This window comes from Aspergillus mulundensis (genome assembly GCF_003369625.1).
Source record: "Aspergillus mulundensis strain DSM 5745 chromosome Unknown scaffold_1, whole genome shotgun sequence".
Taxonomy (NCBI): Eukaryota; Fungi; Ascomycota; class Eurotiomycetes; order Eurotiales; family Aspergillaceae; genus Aspergillus; species Aspergillus mulundensis.
Genome location: NW_020797889.1, coordinates 1,946,956 through 1,973,943, shown reverse-complemented (window position 1 = coordinate 1,973,943; position 26,988 = coordinate 1,946,956). Strand labels below are relative to the sequence as shown.

General features: G+C 51.1%; 10 protein-coding genes across 10 annotated transcripts; 5 read left to right on the top strand and 5 right to left on the bottom strand.

The window, feature by feature from the left end:
- Positions 1-134: 134 nt before the first annotated feature.
- On the bottom strand, positions 135-1,980 carry DSM5745_02152 (Lectin C-type domain protein; the record flags this gene model as incomplete). The annotated part of the gene is made up of 2 exons (XM_026744168.1): positions 135-1,862; positions 1,918-1,980. 2 exons carry the CDS (start codon positions 1,978-1,980, stop codon positions 135-137), a joined length of 1,791 nt encoding a protein of 596 aa, XP_026607331.1.
- A 319-nt stretch (positions 1,981-2,299) lies between these two features.
- On the top strand, positions 2,300-3,597 carry DSM5745_02151 (Sec62 family protein translocation protein; the record flags this gene model as incomplete). The annotated part of the gene is made up of 3 exons (XM_026744167.1): positions 2,300-2,735; positions 2,792-3,342; positions 3,397-3,597. The coding sequence occupies 3 exons, from the start codon at positions 2,300-2,302 to the stop codon at positions 3,595-3,597; spliced, it is 1,188 nt and encodes a 395-aa protein (XP_026607330.1).
- A 378-nt stretch (positions 3,598-3,975) lies between these two features.
- Positions 3,976-6,084, bottom strand: DSM5745_02150 (DUF726 domain protein; the record flags this gene model as incomplete). Its single annotated transcript, XM_026744166.1, has 1 exon — positions 3,976-6,084. One exon carries the CDS (start codon positions 6,082-6,084, stop codon positions 3,976-3,978), a length of 2,109 nt encoding a protein of 702 aa, XP_026607329.1.
- Positions 6,085-6,331: 247 nt separating this feature from the next.
- DSM5745_02149 (uncharacterized protein) lies at positions 6,332-6,916 on the bottom strand (the record flags this gene model as incomplete). The annotated part of the gene is made up of 1 exon (XM_026744165.1): positions 6,332-6,916. The coding sequence occupies one exon, from the start codon at positions 6,914-6,916 to the stop codon at positions 6,332-6,334; it is 585 nt and encodes a 194-aa protein (XP_026607328.1).
- Positions 6,917-7,203: 287 nt separating this feature from the next.
- Positions 7,204-8,347, top strand: sec17 (alpha-soluble NSF attachment protein SEC17; the record flags this gene model as incomplete). Its single annotated transcript, XM_026744164.1, has 5 exons — positions 7,204-7,236; positions 7,302-7,425; positions 7,508-7,814; positions 7,876-8,050; positions 8,105-8,347. The coding sequence occupies 5 exons, from the start codon at positions 7,204-7,206 to the stop codon at positions 8,345-8,347; spliced, it is 882 nt and encodes a 293-aa protein (XP_026607327.1).
- A 471-nt stretch (positions 8,348-8,818) lies between these two features.
- Positions 8,819-11,305, bottom strand: DSM5745_02147 (small subunit rRNA maturation protein TSR1; the record flags this gene model as incomplete). Its single annotated transcript, XM_026744163.1, has 2 exons — positions 8,819-11,136; positions 11,197-11,305. 2 exons carry the CDS (start codon positions 11,303-11,305, stop codon positions 8,819-8,821), a joined length of 2,427 nt encoding a protein of 808 aa, XP_026607326.1.
- Positions 11,306-11,668: 363 nt separating this feature from the next.
- On the top strand, positions 11,669-13,325 carry DSM5745_02146 (WDR46/Utp7 family WD40 repeat domain-containing protein; the record flags this gene model as incomplete). The annotated part of the gene is made up of 2 exons (XM_026744162.1): positions 11,669-12,298; positions 12,351-13,325. The coding sequence occupies 2 exons, from the start codon at positions 11,669-11,671 to the stop codon at positions 13,323-13,325; spliced, it is 1,605 nt and encodes a 534-aa protein (XP_026607325.1).
- A 1,017-nt stretch (positions 13,326-14,342) lies between these two features.
- DSM5745_02145 (LIM domain-binding protein) lies at positions 14,343-16,916 on the bottom strand (the record flags this gene model as incomplete). Its single annotated transcript, XM_026744161.1, has 5 exons — positions 14,343-14,870; positions 14,929-15,189; positions 15,248-15,535; positions 15,598-16,547; positions 16,655-16,916. The coding sequence occupies 5 exons, from the start codon at positions 16,914-16,916 to the stop codon at positions 14,343-14,345; spliced, it is 2,289 nt and encodes a 762-aa protein (XP_026607324.1).
- Positions 16,917-18,943: 2,027 nt separating this feature from the next.
- Positions 18,944-21,811, top strand: DSM5745_02144 (ATP-binding protein; the record flags this gene model as incomplete). The annotated part of the gene is made up of 1 exon (XM_026744160.1): positions 18,944-21,811. One exon carries the CDS (start codon positions 18,944-18,946, stop codon positions 21,809-21,811), a length of 2,868 nt encoding a protein of 955 aa, XP_026607323.1.
- Positions 21,812-22,343: 532 nt separating this feature from the next.
- Positions 22,344-23,660, top strand: DSM5745_02143 (DUF4050 domain-containing protein; the record flags this gene model as incomplete). The annotated part of the gene is made up of 1 exon (XM_026744159.1): positions 22,344-23,660. One exon carries the CDS (start codon positions 22,344-22,346, stop codon positions 23,658-23,660), a length of 1,317 nt encoding a protein of 438 aa, XP_026607322.1.
- Between the last annotated feature and the right edge of the window lie 3,328 nt (positions 23,661-26,988).

Here is a 26,988-nt window from a genome sequence, read left to right as displayed (position 1 = left end):
TAATATGATCATATCCGGAGTAGATCCACTGGAATTGATACAGCTGTTCCTATGAATATAGTGATAATTCAAGGATGAATAAATCGTTGAAGACTCTGATAGAGAGACAAAAGCGTATAGAAATACATGACAATCTAAGAAGGTACACCTTCATATTCCCACCCCTGAATGACCCTCCTGTTCCGCCTCGAGTTCCGCCGATTGGCATTACACTTCACGAATAGCGTCAGCGCCGCAATAATGCAGATGACTATACCTGCAATTGCAGCAACCAGAACCGTCCGTCTCTCCAGCTGGTCTGGGTCCGCGGTATACGGGCAAGTGGCGTCAGGGCCACCGGTGACCCAGCATGTCTCGGTATCGATTGAGTTGAAATTGACCCAGATCGCATTTTTCAGCGGGTTCGAAGATGACGGGTCGATAAGATCATTTGATAACGACAGTAGATGACGGAAAAGGTATGTGTTTTCGAGGCCTGTGCGCGGGACGGAGAATTCTGTGGATGGCGGGCAGACTTCGTCGTCCGCGTCTTTGTATGCAAATGATTCTGACGAGAGAGCCCAGCGGAATGGCTGGTTGTCGACGCGGCAGGCGGCGCGGTGGGTTTCGCTGCAGTTGGCTGTGCGCCATTGTCCGTTCAGGGTCAGGTCCATCACGGCGCAGCGGGTGTCGTCCGATTCGGCGGAGTCGAGGTCAGATGTTGGTGCAGCGGGTTGACCTAGAGCCCATGCCCATGAGGAGGATAGAGTGAGGTTCCGGTACGGGACTGGGTTTTCATCGGCGGTGTCATTGAAGAGGGTGTTGTTGAGGGTCGATGTCATCCCGCATGCCGTGAGGTTTACTACCAAGTCTGATATGGATCGCAGTGACTCGTCGCTGAAATTGTGAGGAACGGGAATGTGATCGGAGATTGCCCAGGATGCGTTCACGTTGGAGATATCCGTGCTATCTGGATCGTACAGACAACCAGAATCCAGGCTTCCATCATCAGCGGCTGCAGCCGGTATGGTAGAAGTCAAGTAGCCGGGAGAAAATATAACGTCATTCTCTGCGAAGAGATCATATTCGCTGAGCTGCGGATCCACCAAGCCATATTCAATGAGCAACCGTCGGTCAGCTGCAAGCTGTATAAACTTCGCACTAGGCCACCCATCTGGAGTGCTCTGTACGCCGTTCGGGTCTTCCTCAACAGTGAAGTACTCGGTAATTGGCTTATATGATTCATCAACCGCATACCAAGAGGTATTCAGGTCACGACGATCCTCAAGCAAGTCGGACGGGCCATATATGTAAGATCCGAGCCTGTCATTCAATATATAGCTGACCTGCTCCGTTACAGCCGGAAGCTGTCCGCTGGTCACGAGCGACGGCGGCTCATTAGCCGAAGTGGGATCAGCGGCAGCATGGAGATTGAGGGACAGGTATCTCGTGTAAACGACCAAGTCCGTGTCGGTGTACTGGAGATAATCCTTAAAAATAGCTAACAAGTCCTGCAGATCCAGGCGATCCGAGCATTTATACGAGCCAAGATCATAGAGCAGCTCGTCCGATGAATCATCGGGCTCCGCTGTTATGGTTCCTTGTGCAACCGATGCAGTGGCAGTGGGTGTAACGTCTGGGGACACTGTCACAACATGCAGACCACTAGGGACTGAGACGGGACATAGGATCCATTGCCGAAGTTCCGTAGACCAGTACAGATCGATGTTGAAGCGTCGATAGCCAACAGCAAGCAGGTTGGAAAGGCATTTCTCAGCTGCAGTCCTGCCAAACTTGTTGTCGCCAAAGCAGGCGGCCCGCAGGGAGATAGCGGAAGTGGTGACAAAGTTGATGGGAACTTGCCCGGCTACATCTCTTTCGCTCTAGATGATAATCAGTTTGACAATCCCGGTATCGCAATCGCCAAGGAAGACTGACCAGAAGGACAGTAGCCCAGGTCGCATTCAAGAGAGAGTCATCTGGGTTAAATTTTAGGGACATGAAGATGCAGAATATTGAATATGCAAGGGGGCAGTTAGTATATGCATTGCAGAAGTTCTGTAACCATCAGTTGATAATGATATGCGATCCCCAGGGTGAGGACTCTGGAGTAGTTTTGGGGTGGTGAATGGGGCTGGTGACGCTTGAGGGTCTGGTCTCATTGACGCGGAGCCAAGGCGGTGAATGGGCCCTGATCAGCGCCTTATCTGGCCACATCCATTTATTTAAGCAAGGTCCCCCAACTCACCATCAGCAAGCCATCATTCGTCCCAACATACAATTTCAGTCAGTCTCCATCAACTATCGTCTCTGATCCAGAATGGCCACACCCGGCCAGCCCTCCCCCCAGCAGCTGGCTGCTATGCAGCAGCAGTTCGCTGCCGAGGCGGCCAAGCGCGGATTGACCCCCGAGGAGTTCGCCAAACAGCAGCGCGAGCAGTTGAATGCTGAAGCCGCAAAGCATGGAATGACAACCGAACAGTACGTCACTCAGCTGAGGATGCGCGCAATGGCTGCCCAGCAAAAGGCTGCTGAAGTTCAGCGACAACTCCAAGCCAACGGCCAGAGCCAAGGACCCCCGCGACCAGGCCAGCCAGGCCAACCCGGACAACCGCAGACGCACACCCAGCAAGTTCCCGTCAATCCGAATGCTCCCAAAGACCCCAAGGCGATTGCAGTTGCGCAGTTCCTGCGCTCTCAGAACCTGAAGCCGAGAACCTGCATTATGGACGGACAGCGGAAAGACATGTTCAAGGGTTAGTTATCCTCAGCGCAAGCCGTGGATGTCGTTGCTGACATAGATCCTTTCTAGTTAAACGTGCCATCCGTGCCCTCGAATCCCCCGCATACGAGAAGGCTCGAAAGAAGAACCCCCTCCTACCCCCGGTGACCGACCGTGCATCGGCTGAGAACGTATTCAAGCTTCTGCCCCTGTCGGTTCTTGCTCTTCGAGTCTCTAAGGTTGACCCCCATGCTGGCCATGGTCATGGAAAGACAAAGCGAGTCAAGGGACTATGGACTGTGAAGATTGAGCAGCACCAGGAAGCCGGTCCGATGATGCACTACGTTTGGCTCTACGAGGGTCCGCAATGGAAGCAGAAAGCTATGGCTGCTGCCGTGGTCGCCGGTATCTTTGCAGTCGTGCTCTTCCCCCTCTGGCCCATAATGCTGAGACAAGGAGTGTGGTACCTGAGTGTCGGCATGATGGGAATTCTCGGTCTGTTCTTCGCCATGGCTATCTTCCGTCTTATTCTCTTCTGCATCACCGTTTTCGCTGTTCCGCCTGGACTGTGGCTTTTCCCCAACCTATTTGAGGATGTTGGTTTCTTCGACAGTTTCAAGCCACTCTGGGGCTGGCAAGAGGTACGTTTTCCCTTTACGTGAGTTCAGAATGATCTCTGACTGAAACCTTGTCAGACTGGAAAGAAGAAGAAGTCTTCTAAAAAGAAGGCTGTTAACAGCGCAGGTCAAGCATCAGCTTCCCAGTCTACAGAGTCTGCTCCTACAGCGACTGCAGAAACCGCACCCACAGCTACTACAACCGCAACTGAAAGCGCGGATGCAGCTGGCGCAGTAAAGCGTGACCTCGCCCCTCGCGTTGAAGAGGTAGAGGAGTGATTTGCTATATTCTCAGATGGCCATTCTCTTTCTTCTCGGCGCCTTCCATAATGCATCATTCTGTGCCGTCAAAATTTCTTTTCATGAGTCTCTCCATGTCCTTCACGTGTGTTTATATCTACTATCTATTTCTTCTGTGTTGACCTGCTTATCTTCATGGGATAACGAGGTACTCTAACAGCTGGGTTACGGAAAAGGAGTCCATCGGTTCAATGCAAATAAAATCATCAAGTTTTGAACTTCTAACCGATGTAATCCACCATTAAGAATACCAGGTCAAAAATACTGGGTATGAACTCTAACAAGCAACTCTACACAGCCCTTCGGTCTGCCAGGGAACCAGTTTTTGGCTCGATGAAACCCATAACGACCGTGGACCTAAACCTCGTATTTTCCTTTATCCTCAGTAGACCTGACTGGAACAGGACGACGCGGTATGCTCTGGTGAGCTTCCGACCGTGGCCGGGGGCTAAGCTCTTCATCGGGGGCAATATCGCCGCTTTCCAGCTTTCTGCGGGCCACTTCACTGTCTCCTTCAATCCCTGCACGGCGCTCATTTTGGATCCGTTCTTGTTCCTCTTTGCGGTCTCTTGCCTCCAAAGCTGCCTCTTCTCGCGCGACTTCACGAGCGCTGATACACTCCAGTCCCACCGTTCGTAGTATCCGCCCAAGTAGGTACTGGTAGCGGAGATGGCCGTTGATATAATCGCTTACGTCAAGGTTCTCAACACCGGGAACGTTCTCAATGGCCTGTAATCCGGCAACACCGAGTTGGAGGCTACTTGTCCGATACAGGAAAGCGAGCACAGAGTCATTTTCCGAGTGAACATTGACTAGTCGACCGCTGACGACGCGCCGCATACGACGCCAGTCAGGTGCATCAGATGGCGTTGGGGCACCCAGGAAGATAGCTGATTCAATCAGCCCATATGCGTGTCTCTTGGCCAGGGTCTGTAGGCATGAAAAAATGACTCGAGATCCCAGCGAGTAGCCGATGAGTGTAACAGGTCTCTCGCCTTGTACTTTGCTAATCAGAGCATCGGCAAGGACTTCGCCTGCCTTGTCTGCGCGAGATTTGGCCACACTGAATGGGTTGTCTGCAATGCCGGCGACTTTCAAAAGTCCGACAGGCAGGGTCAGCGCGCTGATCAGGCCCGCAAAGATCGTTTTGGTCAAGACGTGGCGACCGGCGGACCAGGCGGCAGTAGTGACCAAGCGGTCTATCGCATGACCAAGATCCATAAGTGGTCTTGTTTCCCAGCGAAGACCGAATACCTCAGAGTCTTTGCCGATGACGCGCCACGGGACCACAAAATTGTCCTCTTCAGTGAGCCATCCTGTAATTCCGACCGTGACTCGAAGACGATGATCTTCTCGAGCAGCTTCTTTTTCATCGTCAAACCGCTTTCGACCACGGCCAGAATCATGGATTGGCAGGAAGGCGAAATCATCCACCTCACGGGCATATTTATCCATCATTCGTCCCGTCATACGCCCTCCATAGGCTCCAAAGAGCCCGCCAACAATGACTCCACTACCTGCAACAGCGCCTAGATAGCCTGCAGCGGCCGTGGCCCCTAAGCCAAGGCCTCCCATAACCGTTCCTAAGCCTGCAGCAATGAACGGGGCAGCGAGACCGCCCGTAACGCCAATCAGGACAGCTCCAGCAACAGATGCAATACCAACTTTCCACTTTCGGCTAGGGTCGCTTTCTCTTTTTTGAGCTTGAGCATCGGAATTCGCAGGAAGTTGAAGAGCGGCATCCAGTAGTCCTCGCGACACTTTCACTTCGTCTTGGTTGAGTGTCTTGATACCTAACCCTAGACTGGACGCGGCCAAGAGCATCAGAACACGAGAGTTCGCGTTGTAATGCTCCAGGCTAAGCATCAGAAGCAGTAGAGAATGAAGGATCAATAGTCTCTTGGGCTTGGGCAGGCGGATCAACGGCGTCTCGACTGGAGGATAAACCTCAGAAAGTCGACTCCAGGTGCTATCCTCCTCATCGTCATATGAGCTTCTGGGTCTCTCATCCTCCAAATCAAAGTCTGGTTTTTCATTCTCATTCTGGTCAGGCGAGTCCCGATTGACGACTTCACCAACTCGGAGAAGAACGGAGTCTCTCCAATCATCAAACGTGGTCAGAAGGTGGGCCTCGGCTTTTGCATCTTCGGCGGTGGGCACATATTCAGTGCGCGCCTGTCTACCCTTATCTTTCAACTCTTCTAGCTTCTGCGTATCCGCATCTGGAGCAGCATCCTCATTCAGGTCAATCAAATCTTTGGCTGCAGACCGCTGTGCAGTTGGAGCTTTGAATGTCTCGTCAGCCGAGTCCCTCATGCGCTGTGTAATTTCAGCGATAAGGACCGTGAGATCTGCGCGCTGCGGCCGACTGAGAATAGTTGTTAGGTCTTGGTCGTTTTTCGTCTCCGCCTTGTCCTTCGACCCCTCCTTGGGGTCAGAACCAAATTCTCTGAATTTCTTCCACATCGAGTACAGATACGCCAAGTCCAATGCTTAGATTGTCAGAAAAGGATGCTGCCCTGCTGGGCTGTGGTATGTAGAAAGAAGTAGTTTGTTAAGTGGAGGTACCATGGGGAATGTGGATGACTCAGCACTGCCCAGTGACGCAACAGGTTGAGGCTGAGAAAAGGCAGCAGTCGATACCTATTGTTAACGACCTGCGGCTCCAGAGTGTCCCGATAATATTGACGCTGACACAAAGTAGGATTCGAAGTCATGCAATGGTTTGGGAATTGGCAGTGTCAACAACAAAGAACTTTCCCTTCGTCTTGGAGGCGTGACCAAGCGCGTTTCCATCCCAGACGTCCCCATCAGGTCGTTTGTTTCTTGCCGATTCAATGCGTTGAATCTTCTTGTTCCGGCCTACTACCCGTTCCTTCGACAGGGCCTCCTTGAGTCGTTCCAGTCCAATCGTGTTCTCTTTCGTTGCCTCGGGGCTCTCATCGCGAATACTCTGCAGAGGTTCAACCCCCGTAGTGTCTACTTTCTGGATCTCTTTTACGAAGTGAATTTGCGATTCGAGGGTTTCAAGCATCTGCTGTTCTTCCTCTGGGCTGGATGGTTGCGGTAGAGCTGATAGGCGAAGCAGATGTCGGAGCTGAGCAGGGGTGACAGACGGAGACGACGGTTTCGCGGCGGGGTCGGGGAGCAATGATCGGACAGACCATGTTGGCTTTGCAAGAATCGACTTGATATCAGTGACCTTCGGCGTCGAGGAATAATATCGGGACCTGGACTGGATAATCTGTGGGCTGGAAATAGGTGACAAGCCTAGGTGGTTTGTTGCGCGACGGAGCATTATGACTTTATATTATTAAAATCTTGAATGGCTGTAGTATTCGTCCCTTCCTCGGGTTTGCTTGACTGTCGAGGCCGCAAAGAAAGATGGAGATCAAGCAGCAAAAAAAGACAATGGAGCTCGGGAGTCGGGACACCGCCCGGTGGAAGATCGGGAGGCTTGGCAGTGACGAGGATGCGAACGGCTTAGTCCAACAACAACTTTCGAGATAACTAGTGTCTATCTGGAACTAACCTTACAACGTTCACTCGAATCTCTTCCTTCTACTCTCTTCTACATTTGGCAACATGACCGCAGACCCCCGAGCCCTTTTGCAGAAAGTACGTTGTTCATGTCTCTTCCGCCCCGCTGTCAAGAGCGATCCTAAAGTATCGCACCCTTCTAGGCTGATAAAGCGCTCCAAAGCGCTTCCGGTGGCTTTAGCTTTTTCGGTGGCCGTACAGAGAAGTACGAGAATGCGGCAGACCTATACACACAGGCCGCGAATGCGTTTCGGATTCAGAAGCTGAGTATGCACCCCACCTTAGCTCCGCGGGGAATGCTAAGATGGTTCGCATCTTTATTGACATGTCATCCTGCGCTATGAATCAGACAAGGAAGCCGGTCAAGCGTTCGAGAAAGCCGCTACTATTCAGACCCAGAACCTTAATGAACCCGGTGACGCCGCCAACACTCTGCAAGAGGCGTTCAAAGTCTACCGCAAGACAGACCCCGAGGATGCCGTCCGCGTGCTTGCTGTCGCTATCCAGCACTATGTATTGAACGGTAATCTGCGCCGAGCAGCTTCCCAACAGCAGTATCTGGCAGAAGTGTACGAGCAAGAGCTAGGGGATACGAAGAATGCGCTGGAGGCTTACGAGAAGGCTGCGGAGTGGTTTGATGCTGATAATGCGGAGGCGTGAGTTGTCTTCCTCTTGGTTCATACGTCGTACCATTTCTCTAACACTTCCCGCAAACAGCCTCGCAAACAAACACTACCTCAAGGCCGCTGATCTAGCAGCGCTAGAAGGCGACTACTACAAGGCCATCGAGCACTACGAGCGCATTGGCCGCTCATCCATCAACAACGGTCTGATGAAGTGGTCTGTCAAGGATTACCTCCTCAAGGCTGGACTCTGCCATCTAGCCACTCAGGTTCGCTTACCGCGCCTACAAGTTACGAAGTTCTTGCTCACAGATCCCTGATAGGACATGGTCTCCGCCAACCGCGCCCTGGAAAGCTACCGCGACATCGACAACACATTCGCCTCCACAAGAGAACACCAGCTTCTTGTAGATCTTATCCAGACCATCGAAGCGCACGACCAGGAGGCATTCGCCGATAAGCTCTTCCAGTTCGACCAACTCAGCAAGCTGGACAAGTGGAAGACGACGATCCTTTTGCGTGTCAAGAACGGAATCGAAGGACCTGAGGAGGACGATTTCGCCTAAGACTTGTTTATATCATCATATACTCTCTCTTCATTTTTCGACCCCCCTACGTTCTCCAAGTCGGTTTCGTTCAATTGATACAGGATATGTATTTCGCTTGACATGTGGTTTCAAACATGGTCATGATAATTATTGTTTCTCGCTAATTGGACTGATCGAATTTGCTTTATTTTCTGGATCGTCCTGCGCGCTAGTGATTGGGTAGGTATAGGTACTATTGTGAAGCTTGAAGGAGTCAATCATAATTCATTACGGTCTGGTTTGCCGTTCATCGACATCTATCTAAATAGCTGAAAATACTTTTTACGAGAAATTTCCAAGTGACTGAAAACTGAAAGCTCGTCAATCATGCAACGCAACTTTATGGTATCATATCATTCCTCCTCTTTCATCATCTAACCCTAGCATTACCACCACGAATCCACCGCATGAACCGAGCACGAAGGGAGACGCAGAAGCAAAGCCAATTCCTCAGACCATCTCCTCCAACCCCCTTGCTTTCCGCGGGAACACACGCTTGTACAAACTGATGCCCACCGAATCCTGCGGGTTGAGCTTGCCATCAAAGGTACACTTGAAGTAGCCATGCGTACCGAGACTCTCCTTAATGAACCCACTGCGTCCACGCCTAGTCCAAAGCTGCAGAGCCTTGAACCAGTTGACGTCCTCGGAATTGAAGAACATGTAGCGCACCGTAACGACGCGCTTGTGGATCTTGTACGGGTGGCCGGTGATGATTGCGCGCTTGGCGACGACACGGCTTAGGTCGGGAGCCACGACTGTGCCTGTGCCGATGAGCTCGAGGGACGACGTCGAGACGTTTGCGGCTGTTGTGAGTTCAGGGGCGTCGGCGGAGTCGAGGATTTCGGGATCAGCGGGGGTCTTGCGGGGCTTGAAGACGAGGACAGGCACGGAGCCCCATGTTAGCGGGCCGATCCAGGTGGCGATCGCGCTGCGGCCGGGGTGCAGGAAGCGGTCGAATTTGTGGACGTTGTTGGGGGTATTGTCTGCGGAGGAGAAAACGGGGTTGACAACCAGGCGGCGCGGGCCGTATTGAACGATGAGCTCCTGCTTGGATTTAAGGGGCTCTTCGACGGCGGCGTTGAGGTGCATGTTGATGTTGACGACGGTGTGCTTGTGCTCGTGGCGGAGAAGAGAGAAGAGAGAAAGGGGCTGAGGTTTGTTGCGGAGCGAGGCAGGAACTGCGCGAAGGTGAACGTCCACGCGGTTGCCTGGGTTAACGCCGCCGACGAGGGCCTCTCTGAGGATCCTGTTCTTGGATCCCTTGTAGTCGCCAAATTGGAGGAGTCGGCGCCAGTCCTCGGGTTCGTGTGGTCGGTCCTCTGCCGTGTTCCAGGGGCTAGTCTTGAGGCTCTTCATTCCTCGGTATCTAGCCAAACGCTCGCGAGCGAGAACGTTGGGGTGAAGTTCGATCTCGTCAGGGAATTCGAGGTCATCATCGGCTTCGTTCCTGCGGCTGCGTCTGTACTCTTCCAGTTGTTGCGCCTCGTCCTCGGGTGAGGGATCGAGGAACATCTCTGATTGAGGGTATTCAGAAGGTCCGCCTTCTGTCATTGCGTCGCGGTTGTCAGGGAATACGCCGTCTTCGGGAGCACCAGAGATGTCCATGTCCATCTCCTCATCCTCGTCTTCATCCGCGATGTCAGACCCAGAGTCTGATACATCATCCAAGAACCAGTGAGACTGATACTCGGAGGTACCCTTTGGCAATTTCTTGGGTTTGGCCGGAATGTGGTCGTCATCATCAGAGAAGTAGTGGTGGTCATCCAGAAGCACACCCTTCCTCTCTGTGTCTGGCATCGACTCGACGTCATCCTCCATCTCGATCTCCTCTGGTGCAACAATGGCCAGATCGTCTCGGTCCGCAGACGGGCCATCCAACAATTGAAGCGCCTCAGTCTCATCAACGTTCATAGCATCATCCCGCTTAGATCGCGCAGTGGGTAGTGAGGCAGCGGTGATAGCGTCGATCTGGAAATCGCCCCAGCCAGGGACATGGACCAGGCGGTCCGCCTTTAAACCCTTTCCACGAACAACACCAGTAAGGACCACATTGTCCACTTCGGCTGAGGCGCTTTCGGGCCACTTGATATCCTCGATAAGCATCCAGCTTCGGTCATCGCGCCAGCGGATTCCCTTGGGTGTCGCAGTGCATAGAGATCGAATGGTATTTGAGCACTCCTGTCGCGAGTCGATAGAAAGCACCTTGTCGACGGCTGGGAAGAAATGGTTCAAAAAGGACTTAAGGGAGCCGGCCACTTGAGGGCGTTTCTTGGGAGGGTTGATCTTATCGAGGCCCTGTACCACCGCCAGAACGTTCGAGATACCCTGACCCTCAATGGACCTCAACAACAGCTCACCCTGCTCCTCCACCTCGACATGTGCGGAAACTGCGACCACGACGAAATCCGCCATCCGGCAAGCATCCAAGGCGCTCATCAGGTCATACTTGGCGGGGATATACTGCAAGTTCTGTCGGAATCGATCAACTCGAACGCGGGAGATGGTATCCGGGAAGACTTCGCTCGAAACATCGACGCTTTCGTTTAGCGACTTGATAATAGCGGTAGTATCGATATCGGTTGAGAGCGGAACAATGGCAACGTGGCGCGGGGCCCCATTCTGACCGGAAAAAATGCTCGTAGCCTGAGCCCTTTCCTGCTGCTTATTTTGCTGCTTCTGGCGAGCCTGGTTCCTTCGGTCAAGTTTCGACATGAGTTGCTGGTGAGGGGTCTTGCGAGTACCCCGCTCTCCTCTTTCGACCTTGCCTGGTGATAGTCAGTACCGTTCATGTGATGCTTATACTGTCGCAATTTGAGCTGCCGCACCTTTAGCCTGGTCCTTCAGCGCGCGCTTCGAAGCATGGCCAGTTTTGTAAGGCTTGTTGGAAGTCTTGGTCGTGGAACGGTGGTGATGCTGCACCGATGTAGGCGCCATGTTGGCACCGCCGGAGCCCTTGAAGCGAAACGGGAGAGATGCCAGGGTGTCGAGCTAGCAGTGAACGTATCAATCGCAAATCGAGGACAATTCGGCAAACTCCTACAAGGTTCTCGGCGAGCAAGAATAATATAGATCGAACGTCTGTTGAAAAAATTAGGCGGTGGAGGAAAAAAACAAGCGAGCCGTTCAGAACGGCGGTCTTGGCGCTTTTTTCCCTGCAGAATAAAAATTAAATTTCCCCGTCATCTTCGAAGCTTCAGTGCAGCTTGAATAGTTACGATATAAGGGTCCGACCATATTTGGAACCTGCTTCGTTGAATTACCTGTGCAGCCTTTTGATATCCCCACTCCATCTACGCCATGGCGGACTCAGCGCCGACAAAGGCCGTTGCGCCAACCAAGCGCAAGGAAAACAAGCGATTGATTGAAGCTCAGAAGAAATATGGCCGCGGCAAGGCTGTTCATACCCACAGCGTGCGGGACAAGAAGCTACGAAGTAATCTGCAAGCTGTCGAGGAAAAGTACAAAGATGCCGCCCTCCGCGCCAAAGATGCGGAGATCCTTATGGAGCACGAGGCCGGATTCCTCGAGCCCGAGACGGAGATGGAAAGGACGTACAAGGTGCGCCAGGACGAGATCGCAGCAAGTGTCGGGATCGAGACAGCGAAGAAGAAGTTCGAGTTGAAGCTGGATGATTTCGGGCCTTACCGAGCGGACTATACACGGAATGGGCGAGAGCTGCTATTAGCGGGGCGGAAGGGACATATCGCGACGATGGACTGGCGGAATGGGAAGTTGGGGTGTGAGCTGCATTTGCGGGAGACTGTGAGGGATGCGCGGTGGCTGCATAATAACCAGTACTTTGCGGTTGCGCAGAAGAAGTCGGTCTATATCTATGATAGCCAGGGTGTGGAGCTGCACAACCTGGACAGGATTGTTGAGCCCTGCTTTCTTGAGTTCCTCCCCTACCACTTTCTCCTCGCTTCAGCTGTGAGTTCCGTTCTCGCCATAATCGCGCGAAAGATATACTAACGGCGCACAGCAAATGAGCGGCCACCTCAAATACACAGACACATCAACCGGCCAACTCGTCGCCGAAATTCCTACAAAGGTGGGAGCCCCAACATCGCTGGCCCAAAATCCCTGGAATGCGATCATGCACGTCGGCCACCAAAACGGTACCGTGACCCTCTGGTCTCCCAATACACAAACCCCCCTCGTTAAAGCCCTCGTCCACCGCGGTCCCGTCCGCTCAATGGCAATCGACCGACAAGGCCGTTACATGGTATCAACAGGCCAGGACCAGAAAATGCAAGTCTGGGACATCCGCATGTACCGCGAAATCCATTCCTACTCTTGCCACCAGCCCGGCGCCGCAGTCTCCATCTCTGACCGCGGCCTCACAGCCGTCGGATGGGGCACGCAGGTCAGCGTGTGGCGCGGCCTCTTCGACGCCGCCAGCGCCGACGTCGGCAAAGTCAAGTCCCCCTACATGTCATGGGGTGGCGATGGGCAACGCATCGAGAACCTCCGCTGGGCCCCCTACGAGGATATTCTCGGTGTCGCGCACGACAAGGGCTTCGCAAGCATTATCGTCCCCGGTGCTGGCGAACCCAACTTCGACGCCCTGGAAGTCAACCCCTACGAGAACCCCAAGCAACGCCAGGAGGCCGAGGTGCGCGCGCTCATGCACAAGCTGCAGCCTGGCATGATTTCGCTGGATCCCAGCTTTATCGGCCGTGTCGATACCGTCAGCGACAAGCGCAACCGCGAGGAGAAGGACCTCGATCGTCGGCCCGAGGACCACATCGAGAAAATCAAGAATCGCGGCCGTGGCAAGAACAGTGCGCTGCGGAAGTATCTGCGAAAGAAGGGGAGGCGCAATGTCGTCGACGAGAAACTTCTCAAGGCACAGGCCCTGCACAAGGAACGCATGGCGCGCGCGAAGGAGAGATACAAGTCCGAGCGGGAGGAGTTGGGGCCTGCCTTGGCGAGGTTCGCGAAGAAGGACCTCTAATCTCTCCCCTTCTTGCATCTCTGTTTTGCAGGCGCTGCCTTTTGCTTGCTTGGTCAAGTCTACTTTGTCATTCTTTATTCGCTCTGTCGTTGTCGCTGGATGACGAGTGGAGTGCTCAGATACCCTGGTTATAGAGCGAGTACAGAGTACCGTTCTGCGAATCTGTCATGAACATGCATTTGAGGGCGTTGGGTTTAGGTACGTTAGTGAAAAGTGTTAGCCAGATATGTAGTGCAATGTATATCTACACCGCTACCTTATCCTTCAGCGTAATCAGGCAAATGCTATTCTGCAGTGCTATACTAAGAAGTCTTTACCATGAGTCGATGTGTGAGAGATGACTAGTCTACATATCATGTAAGATTGTTCTTTTTGATCTAGAGAAAATGCATATTGGAAGTGAAAAAGATGCCTGCGATTGTTCCTAGGTGGCATGAACGAATTTCAACAGAAGCAAATCCCAGCGCCTGAGCAGTTCGCCATGAAGATCATGAGTATCACTGTAGAGTATAAGACCAAGAACAAGAATAACAAGCAAAGAACATCACCCAACATTAAACACAACATCTGAAACGCTTATCGGAAATCAGGCTCAACGACAAGGTATCAACCTCACTCGAGGAGAGAGGTAAAAGATCATGAAATGTCGACTCAAAAAACAACAGATCAATGAGGCCAGATGCAAGGATGACCAAGTGGATAGAGTACAGAGGGCTGAGGCGTTAACGCCAACGCGAGGTTGAGGTATGTAGAACATGGGACCTCACGTCCAGGGATTCCATAAACATAACCCGGTAAATACCGCCAAAGGACGACAAGGGCAGTAGATGCCGACCATTTCTTCGATCAATAAGAACACCAAATAAGCGAAACACCAAACATCCCTATGTTAAACGAGACAAAACGCAGCAGATAGACTCCCCGTTCAACACAAGGCACTAAGCGACCGAACGTACGCCATTCCCAACCTCTTTAAACTGATATGATAACCGGAAAAATAATTAGATCGCTGCATAATCAAGCGGCAGTCCCTTTCTGTCTCTTGCCTCCTACTCGAGGACTAGCCTTGACTTTGGTGGGCCCAGGAGCGGTGCCATTGACCTCACCGGTGTTTTCGTCGCCCTCCATCTTGACGGTACTCGCACGTCGACGCTTGTTACTCACATTAGGGCTTGCGCTAGCGCTACCAACCTGTTGTGGCATTTGGCCTTGTGGACCCATTCCCGGAGGTCCGGACAGATTGCTCTGACCAGGACTTGGGTGGGCCGACCCTGAGAGGTGAGGCGAGCCTTGAGGACCGACCGGTAAATTGAGATGGGCCATTCCAGGGGACGCAAATTGATTTGGTCCACCCATGCTAGGTGCCCGTGCGTTCTGACCAGGCTGCATCCCCGGGTTCATAGGAGCCTGCATGAAGACTGGGTTCGCGTTCTGGTTAGCCTGCATGAAGCTGACAAGATTCCGCAGGGATTCAGATGGTGTCAAGTTCGGGTTCTGCTGCGAGTATTGGAACAAAAGCTGCATCTGTGATATTGTCTCGGCCACCTATATCCCCCCCGCATGTTAGAACAAATATTGTTTGCAAAGAGACGCCACAACATACCTCCAAGAATTGCATTACCGGAGCTGGGACGCCATTAGGCGTCACCATAGACTCAGGCAAGGTGAATGCGGGCTGTTGAGGCTGCTTTTGTGAAGCTCGTTTGCCGTTCTTAGTGAGCTTCGGGCTCTGTTTGGCATCAAGCTCCAATGCCTGTAGTTGGGTCCGAGGAAGATACTCCGTGTGGTTCATGATGACGATGTCGAGCATCTCAATTCTGTGGTTGTAATCAAAGTGTGCCTTCAAAGTACCCGTGGTAAAAAGCTAGTAGGAATATTAGACTTGCATGCTCGACCTGGAACTGGAAAGGAGTACGACTCACCTGTGCGTCATTTGTGAACCAATAGACAAAACAAGCTTTAGGACACTCGACAATATGGCCTCCGTTTGGCAAGTCCTTTTCTCGAGGCCCCTCTATAAACATCTGGATTTGACGTATCCCGCTGTTAAACTGTGTCAAGTAATACCGCGCGAGCGCTGGAGTTGCAATCTCGAACTGCTTGGTGCCAGCTTGACTATTGTACACGCCCTGGCGGAGAAGCCCAGTGGGTGCGTAAAACCTGTCCACGAAGCTTGACCAATACTGTAAATCGGCAGCTTCGTTTCGGCTCTATACAACGTTAATCTCTGTGCGGGAAAAATGGCTCGCTAAAGGGGGCAAAAAAGACGTACGGTGAAACTGCTCATCGCTTCAGCGAAGTTACCCATAATTAGAATTGATCGTCCGCTCATGGCCATTCTCGACTGCTGCATTAACATTGCCGCATTTTGTTGCTGCTGCTGCTGCGCTTTCATGGCTTCTGCAGCCATTGGGTGAGGTTGCTGGCCTTGTTGCTGGCCAGGATGCTGCTGGCCCAGCTGAGATTGTGACTGGGGTTGCGTCTGGGGCTGGGGCTGCTGTGCTTGAGCCTGCTGTTGCGGCTGTTGCGGATGCTGCGGCTGCTGGCCCGGCTGTTGAGTTTGAGGGAGTTGTTGAGGGGCGAGATTTGGCGTGGGCTGCGATTGCTGGGTGACTACCGGTTGCTGCGGTGGTGGCTGGGAGGACGGGGCTTGTTGAGGGTTTGGTTGCGGAGTTGCACTTCCTTGGTGTGGTGGCGGTCCTGGTTGAGGCTGCGGTGTGACGCTTTGCGCGTCGTGCACACTTTGAGGTTGAGGTGCCGGACGCTGTTGCGGGGTATGTTGGCCGGGTTGAACAGTATTCTGCTGCTGGACTTGCTGCGCTTGTTGGGCCTGCTGCGCTTGAGCTTGAGCCTGAGCCTGTGCTTGGGCCTGAGCCTGAGCCTGGGCCTGGGCCTGGGCTTGGGCTGCCTGTGCTTGCTGCATGGCGAATAGCTGCTGTTGCTGCTGCTGAAGGCTTTGGGGTTGCGCATGAGACATCTGAAGTTGCTGCATTTGCTGAATGTTAGGTCGCATCGCCGGGTTCTGCATGGCAACCATGTGCGCTGCGTTCATAGCTTGCGTTCCATTCGGTAGGGACACAGAAAGACCTCCGTGCTGCGGCTGGGGCTGTTGTGGCTGCTGATGAGGGCCTTGGCCTTGCTGCGCTTGTTGTTGCTGAAACATTATACGCTGTCTCATCATGTTCTGGTGATGTTGCTGGATAAGCTGCGGGTTTCCGCCAACTACATCGAGACGTGTGTTAATCTATGAGCAGAAATATTCCAGGAGATTGTACCGACTGGGCGGTAAAGTCCTGCGACCAGGGTAACGGAAAGCTAGAACGACTTACAATTTTGCGCATATGGTGGCTGTTGAAACAAGTGCGGTTGCGGGCCAATATGGGAGAGAGCGTGAGCCTGTACGGGCCCTCCTGGGCCAGTGGTTCCCGCACCTGGAGGCATTTGTCCCATCATCGGACCGCCTTGAGTTACTTGTGGGCCAGGCCCGGACACGCCAGGATGTACTTGCTGCATCATGGCGCCTGGATGAGCGTTCGGATGTTGACCAGGAGCCAATGCGTGACCGGGGGGAAGACCCGGGTGGCCGGCCATGCCTGGATGGGCAGCGAATGGCTGCGCCATCATCATCGCCGGGCTACGAAGTCACCGAGAACGGGGACCCCACAGCCTGAAAGGAGTCTAGAGCAAGTAGTGAAGAGGGATGAAGGTGAATGGGGGGAAAAGGATACGAGGTATCGATAATAAAATGGCGACGGAGGTTTGGCCGGGCGAGCGACTCGAAAAGGCGCGCTTGACGTGGAGACACAACAGGGCCGCTTTTAGTGTCGGAGCGGAAGCTTAAGCCTAAAGATGCAGTTGGCGGACGATTGAGGCTGCCGGGACCACACCAAATCTAAGGCATGGATCGGGCCTGGAAGATATCGCCGGTGTCGACCAGGTTAATCGTCACCTAAGTGAGCAATCAATGTTAGGAAGGACGCGGTGCAGAGAAGGAGCGCGGCAGTGAGGATTGGGGGATCGAGTGGAGGAGGATGGACGGACGGAGTGGAGGGGCTTTGGGGGACCAGAGAACGGGTGTCGGACTGTCGCGATCGCCAGTTCAATATGAGGCTTGATAACGAACGGAGGGGTTTGAACGGGGATTCGGGACGGGGACGAACAACCAGGACAGCGCCACACAGATGACAGATTCCGAGATCGCGCTGAAGAAGAGGGGAAAGTAAAAAGGACGCGGAGGAGGTAATGCGGTGGCTTTCCAAGGGGGAGAGAAGAGAAAGGGAAGAGGCAGAGCGAGAGGGAAAATGATGAGATCCAAGGTGACCGATCTCTCTGCGTCCACGCTCGACATTCACAAATTGCACCACTCACCCTTTAGACAGCTTGCTACTGTGTCGAAGCACCAGATTTTAAATATCTTCCAGGAAAATTTGACAGTTCCTGACGGATTATCTGCCACCACCTCCTGTCCTGCCTCTGGGTTTCGCTCTCTGAGGCGCCTCGCTGGCCGGAAAATCCGATGGCCGGGGTCCGCTACTCTTGAATGGGACTAGCGCTTGCTTCGGGAAAACTCGACGGCCGGCGGTGGGAATCTTTTCTGTCTTTTCTTCCACACTTAACTTGACCTCTCGAGTTTTCTCTCTTCAGTCTTTCCCCTCGGCTTTTTCTTCTGCAAGAAGTTTCATGGTGACCTGTGAGCAGAGAAATTGCAGATGGTCTAACTGACGCTGTCAGCCCATCACCGGTTGCTGCATCTCTCGATGCGGCATCTGATGCAATGTGCCTCGATCATACCATATATTCGGCCCAATCCAGATCATCTCCAGCTGCTAATTGTAGGGTGAGTTGCAACTTTTCTTTTTCTGCCTTTCATGCTTTAATCTCTCGAGGATGACAACCATCTCTTCTTCTTTCACCTCCAAATCGCCCATGACGAGACAATTCGGACCTTCCTTTCCCGGTTGGTCTGCTACTTGCCAGTATATTTTGTCTGAGAGATTGTGTTCATGCATTTTTCATCATCACACGTCTTTTTGTGTGCAGTGGCTAATGATGTTGATAGAGAGGGATTTCAAGCGCAGTTACGACAATGCTGTTGAGTGCTCAATCCTGTTTTTGCCCAGAGTGTATTGGAGGTCTTGCGAGTGATTATACTCATAGTCTAGGTCTAAATATTTTCGCTAATGCTACAATTGTCATCCATCGTACCTCTGAGCCTGATTTGTAGCATTCTTAAATGTAAGACTGCTGGATTGGCGGCCACCAGGAGCTCGCAAGTCTCAGAATGCCAACCGTACTAGAAAATCCTTGTAACTGCTGTCACAGCAGCTTTGCGCTTTCCAGACGCTTTTTAAGCTTAAGAGAGCGTATGTCTTTAGCATCTGTCCCCATCGAAAGTCTTCGTATCCTCACAAAAGAGGGATAATATGAACGAGGCTCTATCAAGTCTAATCACGTGACCCGCTGACAAAGAGCATCGGGCATGGAGTTGAGTTGACATCAAAAAAGTTCCACTCAACAACCCAATTGACAACTGATGCAGACGCCTTGTTCTGTGCAGCATCAGCAGTCTCACAACTCTTTGGTTCCGGCGGCATCGTTTGCCCCGGATGTACTCGTCAATGCAACAGGGCAGGCATCTTTGGTCTCTTGCACGGCCCTGTCGTTTCGTCGCGCATCGTCGATTTCCCGCTGTAGTCACATCCCCGTTGCGTCGCTTCCATCTTTCACAGATATGGCGATCCTCGACACCGTCTGATCCTAAGGATTCTCGAGACTCAGTATCCGGAAGTGCCCATAACGACGTTCCGGCGCTCAATGGGACAGCCAACCCAGCTAATCCGGACGCCTCGATTGGAACAGGGGAACAACCAAGCGCGAAGGATCCGGGTCCTTATGGGTCTCCCATTCGGCGGGCACTGAGAAGCAGAAAGCGTTCCAGGGAATCAATACCCCCGACTGCTTTGATCCCAGATTGGTTCCGCGAGCGGAATACGGTGCTCAACGAGAGCCGACAGGGGGAGACGCGACAGCCGGTGAACATCCGGTCTGTCGTACAAACTGATAAGGTCTCCGCGGATGCGTTGTCATCCGGAGGCAGTGGGGAGGAGCCGCCTGCAGTGGGTGGACAACCGCTTTCTGAACACCGCTACGCCTTGACCGACGCCTTATGGGAGGAGCTGTGTGCCTCCGCTAGGGCCGGCTTACGACTACCGCCGGCGAAATATGCAACCGAGCCATCTGCACTCAAATCGCACCTCGTTCTTCATTATCCTGGCACCGGTGGGATTTTGTTCCTGGACGCAGTCGTTAAGCGACTCGCCGGGGAGCTCAACACTGACTTGGTGACGCTTAATGCTCAAGACATCGCCCAGCTCTGCATTGAGCAGGACTTAACAGATACAGGTAGAACGTCGCCCATTCGACTCCTCGGCTATGAAGTCTTCCGACCATCAATCTCAGATTCGTCACGTGAGTCCGGTGAAGGGGCGAATGAGGAAGATGAAGGGGAAGCGGACGGGGTGGTGCTTCCACGATCCATACGCGGCCCTCGTGGTCGAATTAGCCCAATGGGTATTTCACAATTTTTAACCATTGGGAGCCCCCGCGAATCCGGTGACATCCCTCTCCCTAGTCTCAAGTCTCTAGTCGCAGCATTCAGCCCATCAGATAGTTCGTCAGGCAGCGCATCATCACGGCCATCCTTTGATCGATCCGAGGAGAGACGGCTCCAGCTTTTGCATAAACTTCTTTCAGGCCCCGGGAAATCATCAGGACAATCTGCTACTCCGCCCGCAGTCGACCAAGAGGCGCCTGGTGACTTTGTCAACCCACAGCCGGAGCAGGCGCGTGATATCATCGTCCAGGTTCAGGACTATGGTGATATACAAAGTACACGCGAGGGCGCGAGATTCCTGAATTTGCTACAGGAAGTAATCCAGGATCGGCGAAAGGACGGACACAGGGTTTTGTTCATTGGGACTGCTGCTCAAGACGTTCCTCCGGATTCAGATTCTTCAAGATTACTGCAGAATGCGTTTGACGATCAATTTTCTCAAATGGTTGTTGTCACGCCCGCCATGAAAACTGAGGCACGAGAAAGGACATTTGCGGAAGATTTAAAAAAGCGGACACTAGACATCAACATTCGGCACATCCAGAGCATGCTGCGGACACGGCTTGAGGAGCAACCATCGGCAGTTAAGGATGATGTCCTCCAAACTTCCTGGTCACTGGATGCGCCTCTTCTGAAAGAGTCCGGTCTTGATGAGCGATATTGGTCGTACAATCAAGTGCACTGGGTAGCGACACTTGCTCTTGGGAGCCTTCGGCCGGATGAGGCATTCGGTTTCGAGCATATTAAGCGCGGGCTTGAAATGTTACAGAAGACAGAGCATATCAGAGACGAGTGGCTGCAAGAACGATCGCCCAAGGTGAAGTCCGCGGGAACGGAGAACAACCGAGAGCGTCTTATCTCGTCTCTGCGTAAAACTTGCAATTCCCATGAGAAGAAGCTGCTGAATGGTGTCGTGGACGCAAAAAGTATTCGCACCACTTTCGCTGATGTGCACGTACCACCCGAAACGATTGACGCCTTGAAAACCCTCACCTCCCTGTCACTTATCCGTCCCGAGGCTTTTACCTATGGTGTGCTAGCTACTGATAAGATACCGGGCTTGCTTCTCTACGGACCCCCAGGCACCGGTAAGACTCTACTTGCTAAGGCCGTGGCGCGCGAAAGTGGTGCTACTGTGCTCGAAGTCAGCGGGTCCGAGGTGTACGACATGTACGTGGGCGAAGGAGAGAAAAATGTCAAGGCCATTTTCACTCTGGCCAGGAAACTCAATCCATGCGTCGTTTTCATAGATGAGGCAGACGCCATCTTCTGTTCCCGTACCGGGGCCAGCAGTCGCACGTCCCATCGGGAACTGATCAACCAGTTCTTGCGGGAATGGGATGGGATGAACGACCTTTCAACGTTTATCATGGTCGCCACAAACAGACCTTTCGATTTGGACGATGCGGTTCTCCGTCGTCTCCCCAGGCGACTACTTGTGGACCTTCCTATAGAGCAAGACCGTCTGGCCATCCTAAAGATCCACCTCAAGGAAGAAGCCCTGGATGCCTCTGTCGATCTTGCAGAACTGGCCCGTCGCACTCCACTATATTCCGGTTCTGATTTGAAGAACCTGTGCGTAGCGGCCGCTTTGGCTTGCGTACGTGAAGAGAACGCGTTGGCACAGCAGCATACGGGCGATGAGCCCTACCAATATCCTGCAAGGCGAACGCTGACATGGGCACATTTCACCCGCGGCATGGAAGAGATCAGCGCGTCCATCAGCGAAGATATGTCGTCCCTTTCGGCAATCCGTAAGTTCGACGAGCAATACGGAGACCGCAAAGGTCGGCGCAAGAAGAGCCCTGGGTGGGGATTCACAACGCCTGTCGGTGACGCAGTCGGAGCAGATACCGCACGGGTTCGAACATGAACGCAACAACTTGATACCCTAGGGCGTGAGACAAGATATGCGCAGTGATTTTCTTCGGAGGTGTTTCGGCAGGGCTTTCGGCAGGGAGCGATGACATTTGTACCACCACTTACTACTATTTCTTTCCATGCCTGTTAGCGATATGAGGGCATGTACCAACAGTTAGACTAAACGGAGTATATATCATCCCGATTGCATGATCACCCTGTAGTGGCGGCATTTGCCCACCTGCGGCCTTGAAGCTGCTTCGTCCAGGCAGAGTTTTCCGGCGACTCGACATCTCGACCGCCGATTTCCTCAACTTCTTTCTTCCATGCATCTTCTATAATTAACAATAAACCAAATTTAATCAATTGCCCTCTACTTAGAATGTGAAGCGCAGACCAGATCGGCCTCTAACTCAGCATTCTCGAAAGTACCTATGGTCCCGCCTTTCTCCTCACGCAATCAACCCCTCACATCTTCTCGCTTTCGTCTTCGCCGCTCCGCCTCTTTCTCGCTCCATACATCTTGACCATCTAATTCCGTCGCCATGTCTTCCGAGTCCCGGGACGATGCTATCCGCGAAGCGAAGCGCTACGTCCGCGAAGTCGTCCAGAACGACTGGTCCTTTGAGTTTTCCGCGAAACCCGGCGCCCCGCCGCCAAAGTATCCTGCAAACCCAGAGCCCACGGAAGTCCTCGAATGGCGAGTCCGCGAATACGACAGTTCAGGATCTGAACTCGAGCCTCCATTCTCCCCTATCGGTAGTCCGGGGACCGATGCATTTGACGCCTCTTCGCCCCAATCCGCGGGGTCGCGATCGCGACGGCGCAAGCGCCGCAGGCAGATGGAGGAGGAGATGAGCTGGAATGAAGGGCTGCGTACGTGGGTGGAGAGGCGGGATGCGTGGTCAGGCGCTTTGTCTAGAGAGCAGGTTAGGACGTGGGAGCAGAAGCAGCAGCCGGTGTCTACGGTAGACAGTGATGGGGATAAGGATAATAGCGCCGCGACGACGTCGGATACAGACGCCCAGAGCATCCCGGCTTCTACGACATCTCGTCCGTTTGCTATTCCGGCTACGGGGGAATCATCAAATCTTGCGTCGAGGACAGAGGCTTTGAATATCGCAGATAACCAGGCTACCCTATCTCAGGCTCAGCAACCTCAAGACCAGAGCAGCGACGTCCAGCCACCAGTCCCTGTCGATGATGCAAGCAGACCCGAACTCACCACCGACGCCATCCCCGAAATCCCAGACCTCCCCCAACCGCTCTCTTCCGCCGCAGCCGTTCCCACCGCAGACCCCCCATCAACCACTACAACGACGCCTTCCACCCCCTCATTAGAAGACCCCTTCCACGACCCGCTCATCCCCGTCGTCCCCTCCCTCATCGCAACGTCAAACCCCATCCGCGCGTCCATCACCCCTGCAATGTACCCCTCCATCTATTCCAAGGTCGTCATCCAAGGCCTCACGCCCACCGTGCCCATTAACCTCGCCGACATGACAAAGGCCATGGTTCAGGGTTGGAAGGCAGACGGCCAATGGCCACCGAAACCTCAAAACCTCGTGCTTACAGATAACGCAACCGTTCGGCCGAGTAATGCCTCTGCGACTAAGCACCCTGATACCCCTGCCATTCCGGCATCAGCTCCAGGGGACAAGGATAGGCCGAGCTCGCCCGAGTCAAAGCGCAAGTCAGGCATTGCCAGTACAGTGCGCAAAGTCCTGCATTTTTCGGGGTTCCAACATCACCCGTTCCATAGACGGGGCTCTTCAAGTCAGAATTTCTCGCATCCGGAGGACCCTGCGGGAGCTGGAGAGGGTTCCGCGGCAGCAGGGAATAATGAGCAGGCTCACAAATAAGAGTACTGTCAGTTGGGTTTTCTTTTCTCGCAATCCCCTCTCTGTCATCAACGAATTAGAAGCATTGGGGCTTCTTACTCTATATACCTATCCTTCTACTTTGGCCTCTTTCCCTACGTCTCGTGCCGCAACGGGCTGATGGGGACTCATGTTCATATCCATGTTTGGTTGGAGTAACTATCTTGCTTTATGGCTTCAGGGTTTTATCTAGTCGACTTGTTCGATTCCAAAAATACCATGAGAAAGTCTCCCCTTCCCAATTCTTGTCCTGCATCACGTTGGGTGAGAAGTAAAGCAAACCAACCCAACCCAAATCAACACCGGCCCGAGTCGCTAACGTATATGGCGAGTATGAGGTTCACCTAATGCAGGACGTTGCTGCACGACTGATTGGTGGGTCAGCTGAAGACCCTCCGTCGGTTTAGATCTACATACCTACCCACTGCACGGTCCGTTCCTAGCCACCAGTACCTTCCACGAATTAGACTGGTTGATCCCCGATGCTTAGCATTAATGCGCAATCTGATCAGCAAGTTGCTTCCGGGCAAGGTTAAAGGAGGAGACGAAGAGAATGTGGCGGATTCAACTTTCAAGGTGCATTTGTTTCCCGGTACTCAAGCTGGTTGCAGTCTTACTGAGGGGGGCGAGTTGACCGCGATTCGCTCTCGCCCATCTAGGCTCAGATGTTGGTATAGCTCTAGAACAAAGCTATGGCCATGTCTATAAGCGTGAGGTTGTGATGTCGCTCTGTCGATCTCATCAAATTTCAAGAGAAGCTCTCCACACCCGACAACATTTGGGGACGGCCGCTGCATGCCGAGAAGATTGAGGCGGGTACAAGCGTGCTAGGACTGCAGCACCACATAAGAAGGCATGTTATGGCTCTCAGGCGTGGAGGTGGCCTGCGGTTGGCTGCGAAATCAGTCTTGCATAGGGCTAGCGAACACTTAGGGCTAAGGGGCCCTCTAGACTCTAGAGACTATGTAGGGCATTGATGTTTCGGAGCGGTGTTTCCCCGCCCCATTCTTGAACTGCCACCTTGAAACTCTGACATGCCTTCTAACAGAGCGATTGGATGTTACAATTAACCAGTCCGTCCTGGGCCCAGAAGAAGTGCATTTCCCGGCTAGGCTTGGCTGAATGAAGCTTGATTTGATGGATGTCGACTGGCACTGCATCAGCTACCTCAGTGGCACTGCGGTTCTGTACGGTTCCGCTAAGACCTTGTCCATGTATGTAGGGTTGATAGTAGCAGACGCTCTGTGTGTTGTGGTGGTTGGAGCTGCTGCCTCTCTTGTGGCGGGTGGTGATGTCTTCGTCTTTGGCGATGGGCATTGTTTATCTGGCTATATAGGGGCTCCAGGATATGATGAAAATTTACAAACATGTTTTGTTTATGGATAGATTCACTCTGCTTTCGGCCTACAGAGGTTCACATTGATGCTATCTACCAGTGCTTGGGTGTTCTGGCTGGCCCTCTCTAAACTCCTTCTCCCTCGATAAGTTCAACTTGCAATTAAAAGGATCAAAAAATGCTCCGGCTTCGGTTCTATTGCCCTGGGCGAGCTGGCAGGCTTCTTGAATACTCCCACATCAAGCCTGGGCCACCTCTATGGTCTCTTTTTCATCTGGAATGGGAACAAAAAGCAAAACAATATTCCGACACGGGGAATCGAACCCCGAGCTGGCGTGTGAGAGACGCCGATGTTAACCATTACACCATATCGGATAGTAGATGTTTTCTTTATTACAATATGATTCTATATACATTTATAAACTGTAAAGTTGGAAATTGAACGTTGAGTTGTTAAGTTTAATTAGGGATGTTATAATGTCGACATTTGGAAGGAAATGTTGGTCTGTTTAAAATATTAAGGTTTTAAATGTTAGTTTGGTTAAACATACACGTGACTTATAGTGGGTTTACTCTAGCTAATTAAAGGTTATAAATTAGTGCTAAGCTTAGTTTATAGCTAATAAAATTTAGGAAATCCTTAGTTATAAAAAATATAATAAAACTAGCTACTAGTACACTATTATAATAAATATATATATTATAAATAAATATTAATTTTTTTATTTTTTAAGTAAACAAAGCCACCATAACTTAAATTTAAAATAATATTTAGGTTAAAAACACTTATAAGTTATTTTATATTAAAAATAGTAAAGTATTATTTTAATTCCTATTTTTTTTAATTTTTTACTAATTTTTAAAAAAGGCAGGTTTAATATAGGCAGTGTGGTAAAAAACATAATTCTTAAATAATTTAGTAATATAAACACCTTTTTAATAAGTGTTTAAAGCACCCTTAATATTTTTAAAGTAGTTAGTTAACTCTTAATTAAAATAGTGCTATATAATAAAAAAATTAAAAACTTTTTTATATAGTTATTTATACTAGTGGCCTCCCTTTTTTTATATATAAAATTTTTAAACTTTAAAATTTACTTAAAAGGTATAATATTACCCCTTTTACACGCCAGGCCTTATTAAATAAATTACTTAATAAGTACTATAATTAGTATAAGGTAAATATAAATTAATAGCTAAAGAATACCAAGTTTTTTAATATTACTATTAATAAGATTATTAATTAGTTTTTAAAGTATATTATAAGCTTATTATTTAACACCCCAACGCGTAGCTTTTTTTATACCCTTAAAAAAATTATAGTTAAAGCCTTTGGTGTAAAAAAAACTGTGAGTCGCGTTTGTATACTGCGGTGAGCTTAGGAGAACGTGAATTACTATAATAGGAAAGGTGTCGTGTATTTATAGTAGGAACTAATTGCTAATTCTTTTAAGTTAGAGTTTAAAGTTAAACTTAGTATTTTATATATTATATAACTAGCCACCGCCTTGGCACGTGGCTAGTTTAGTGCTAAAGTTCCTTTACTTAGCGGCCTTAGGCCGCTGGATTATATTATTATAATATTATATAATTATAATATTATAATAGTAATAATAATACTTTTTTTTTAAGTAATTGCGCCCTTGTAATCTATAAATTTATATTTATATTTTATAAAATATAATTTAAATTATAAATCTTATTAAGCGCTATAAAATAAGCTATTTTTAGGTTTATAAAGTGTTATAGTTTACATATAATTTATATTTAAAGTTAGGTATAAAAAATTAATTTAATTACCTTACTTTACTTTTAGGTTTAAATATAGTGTTACTGCCTATAATAGCTAGGTATAATATTTTAATTTTAATATTAAAGTACCCTTATAATCTTTTTTTTTTTTTTTAAGTTTTTTTTATAACTTAATTAAAAATGCCTGCTATAAGTATACACCTTTTTATTATATTTTTATTA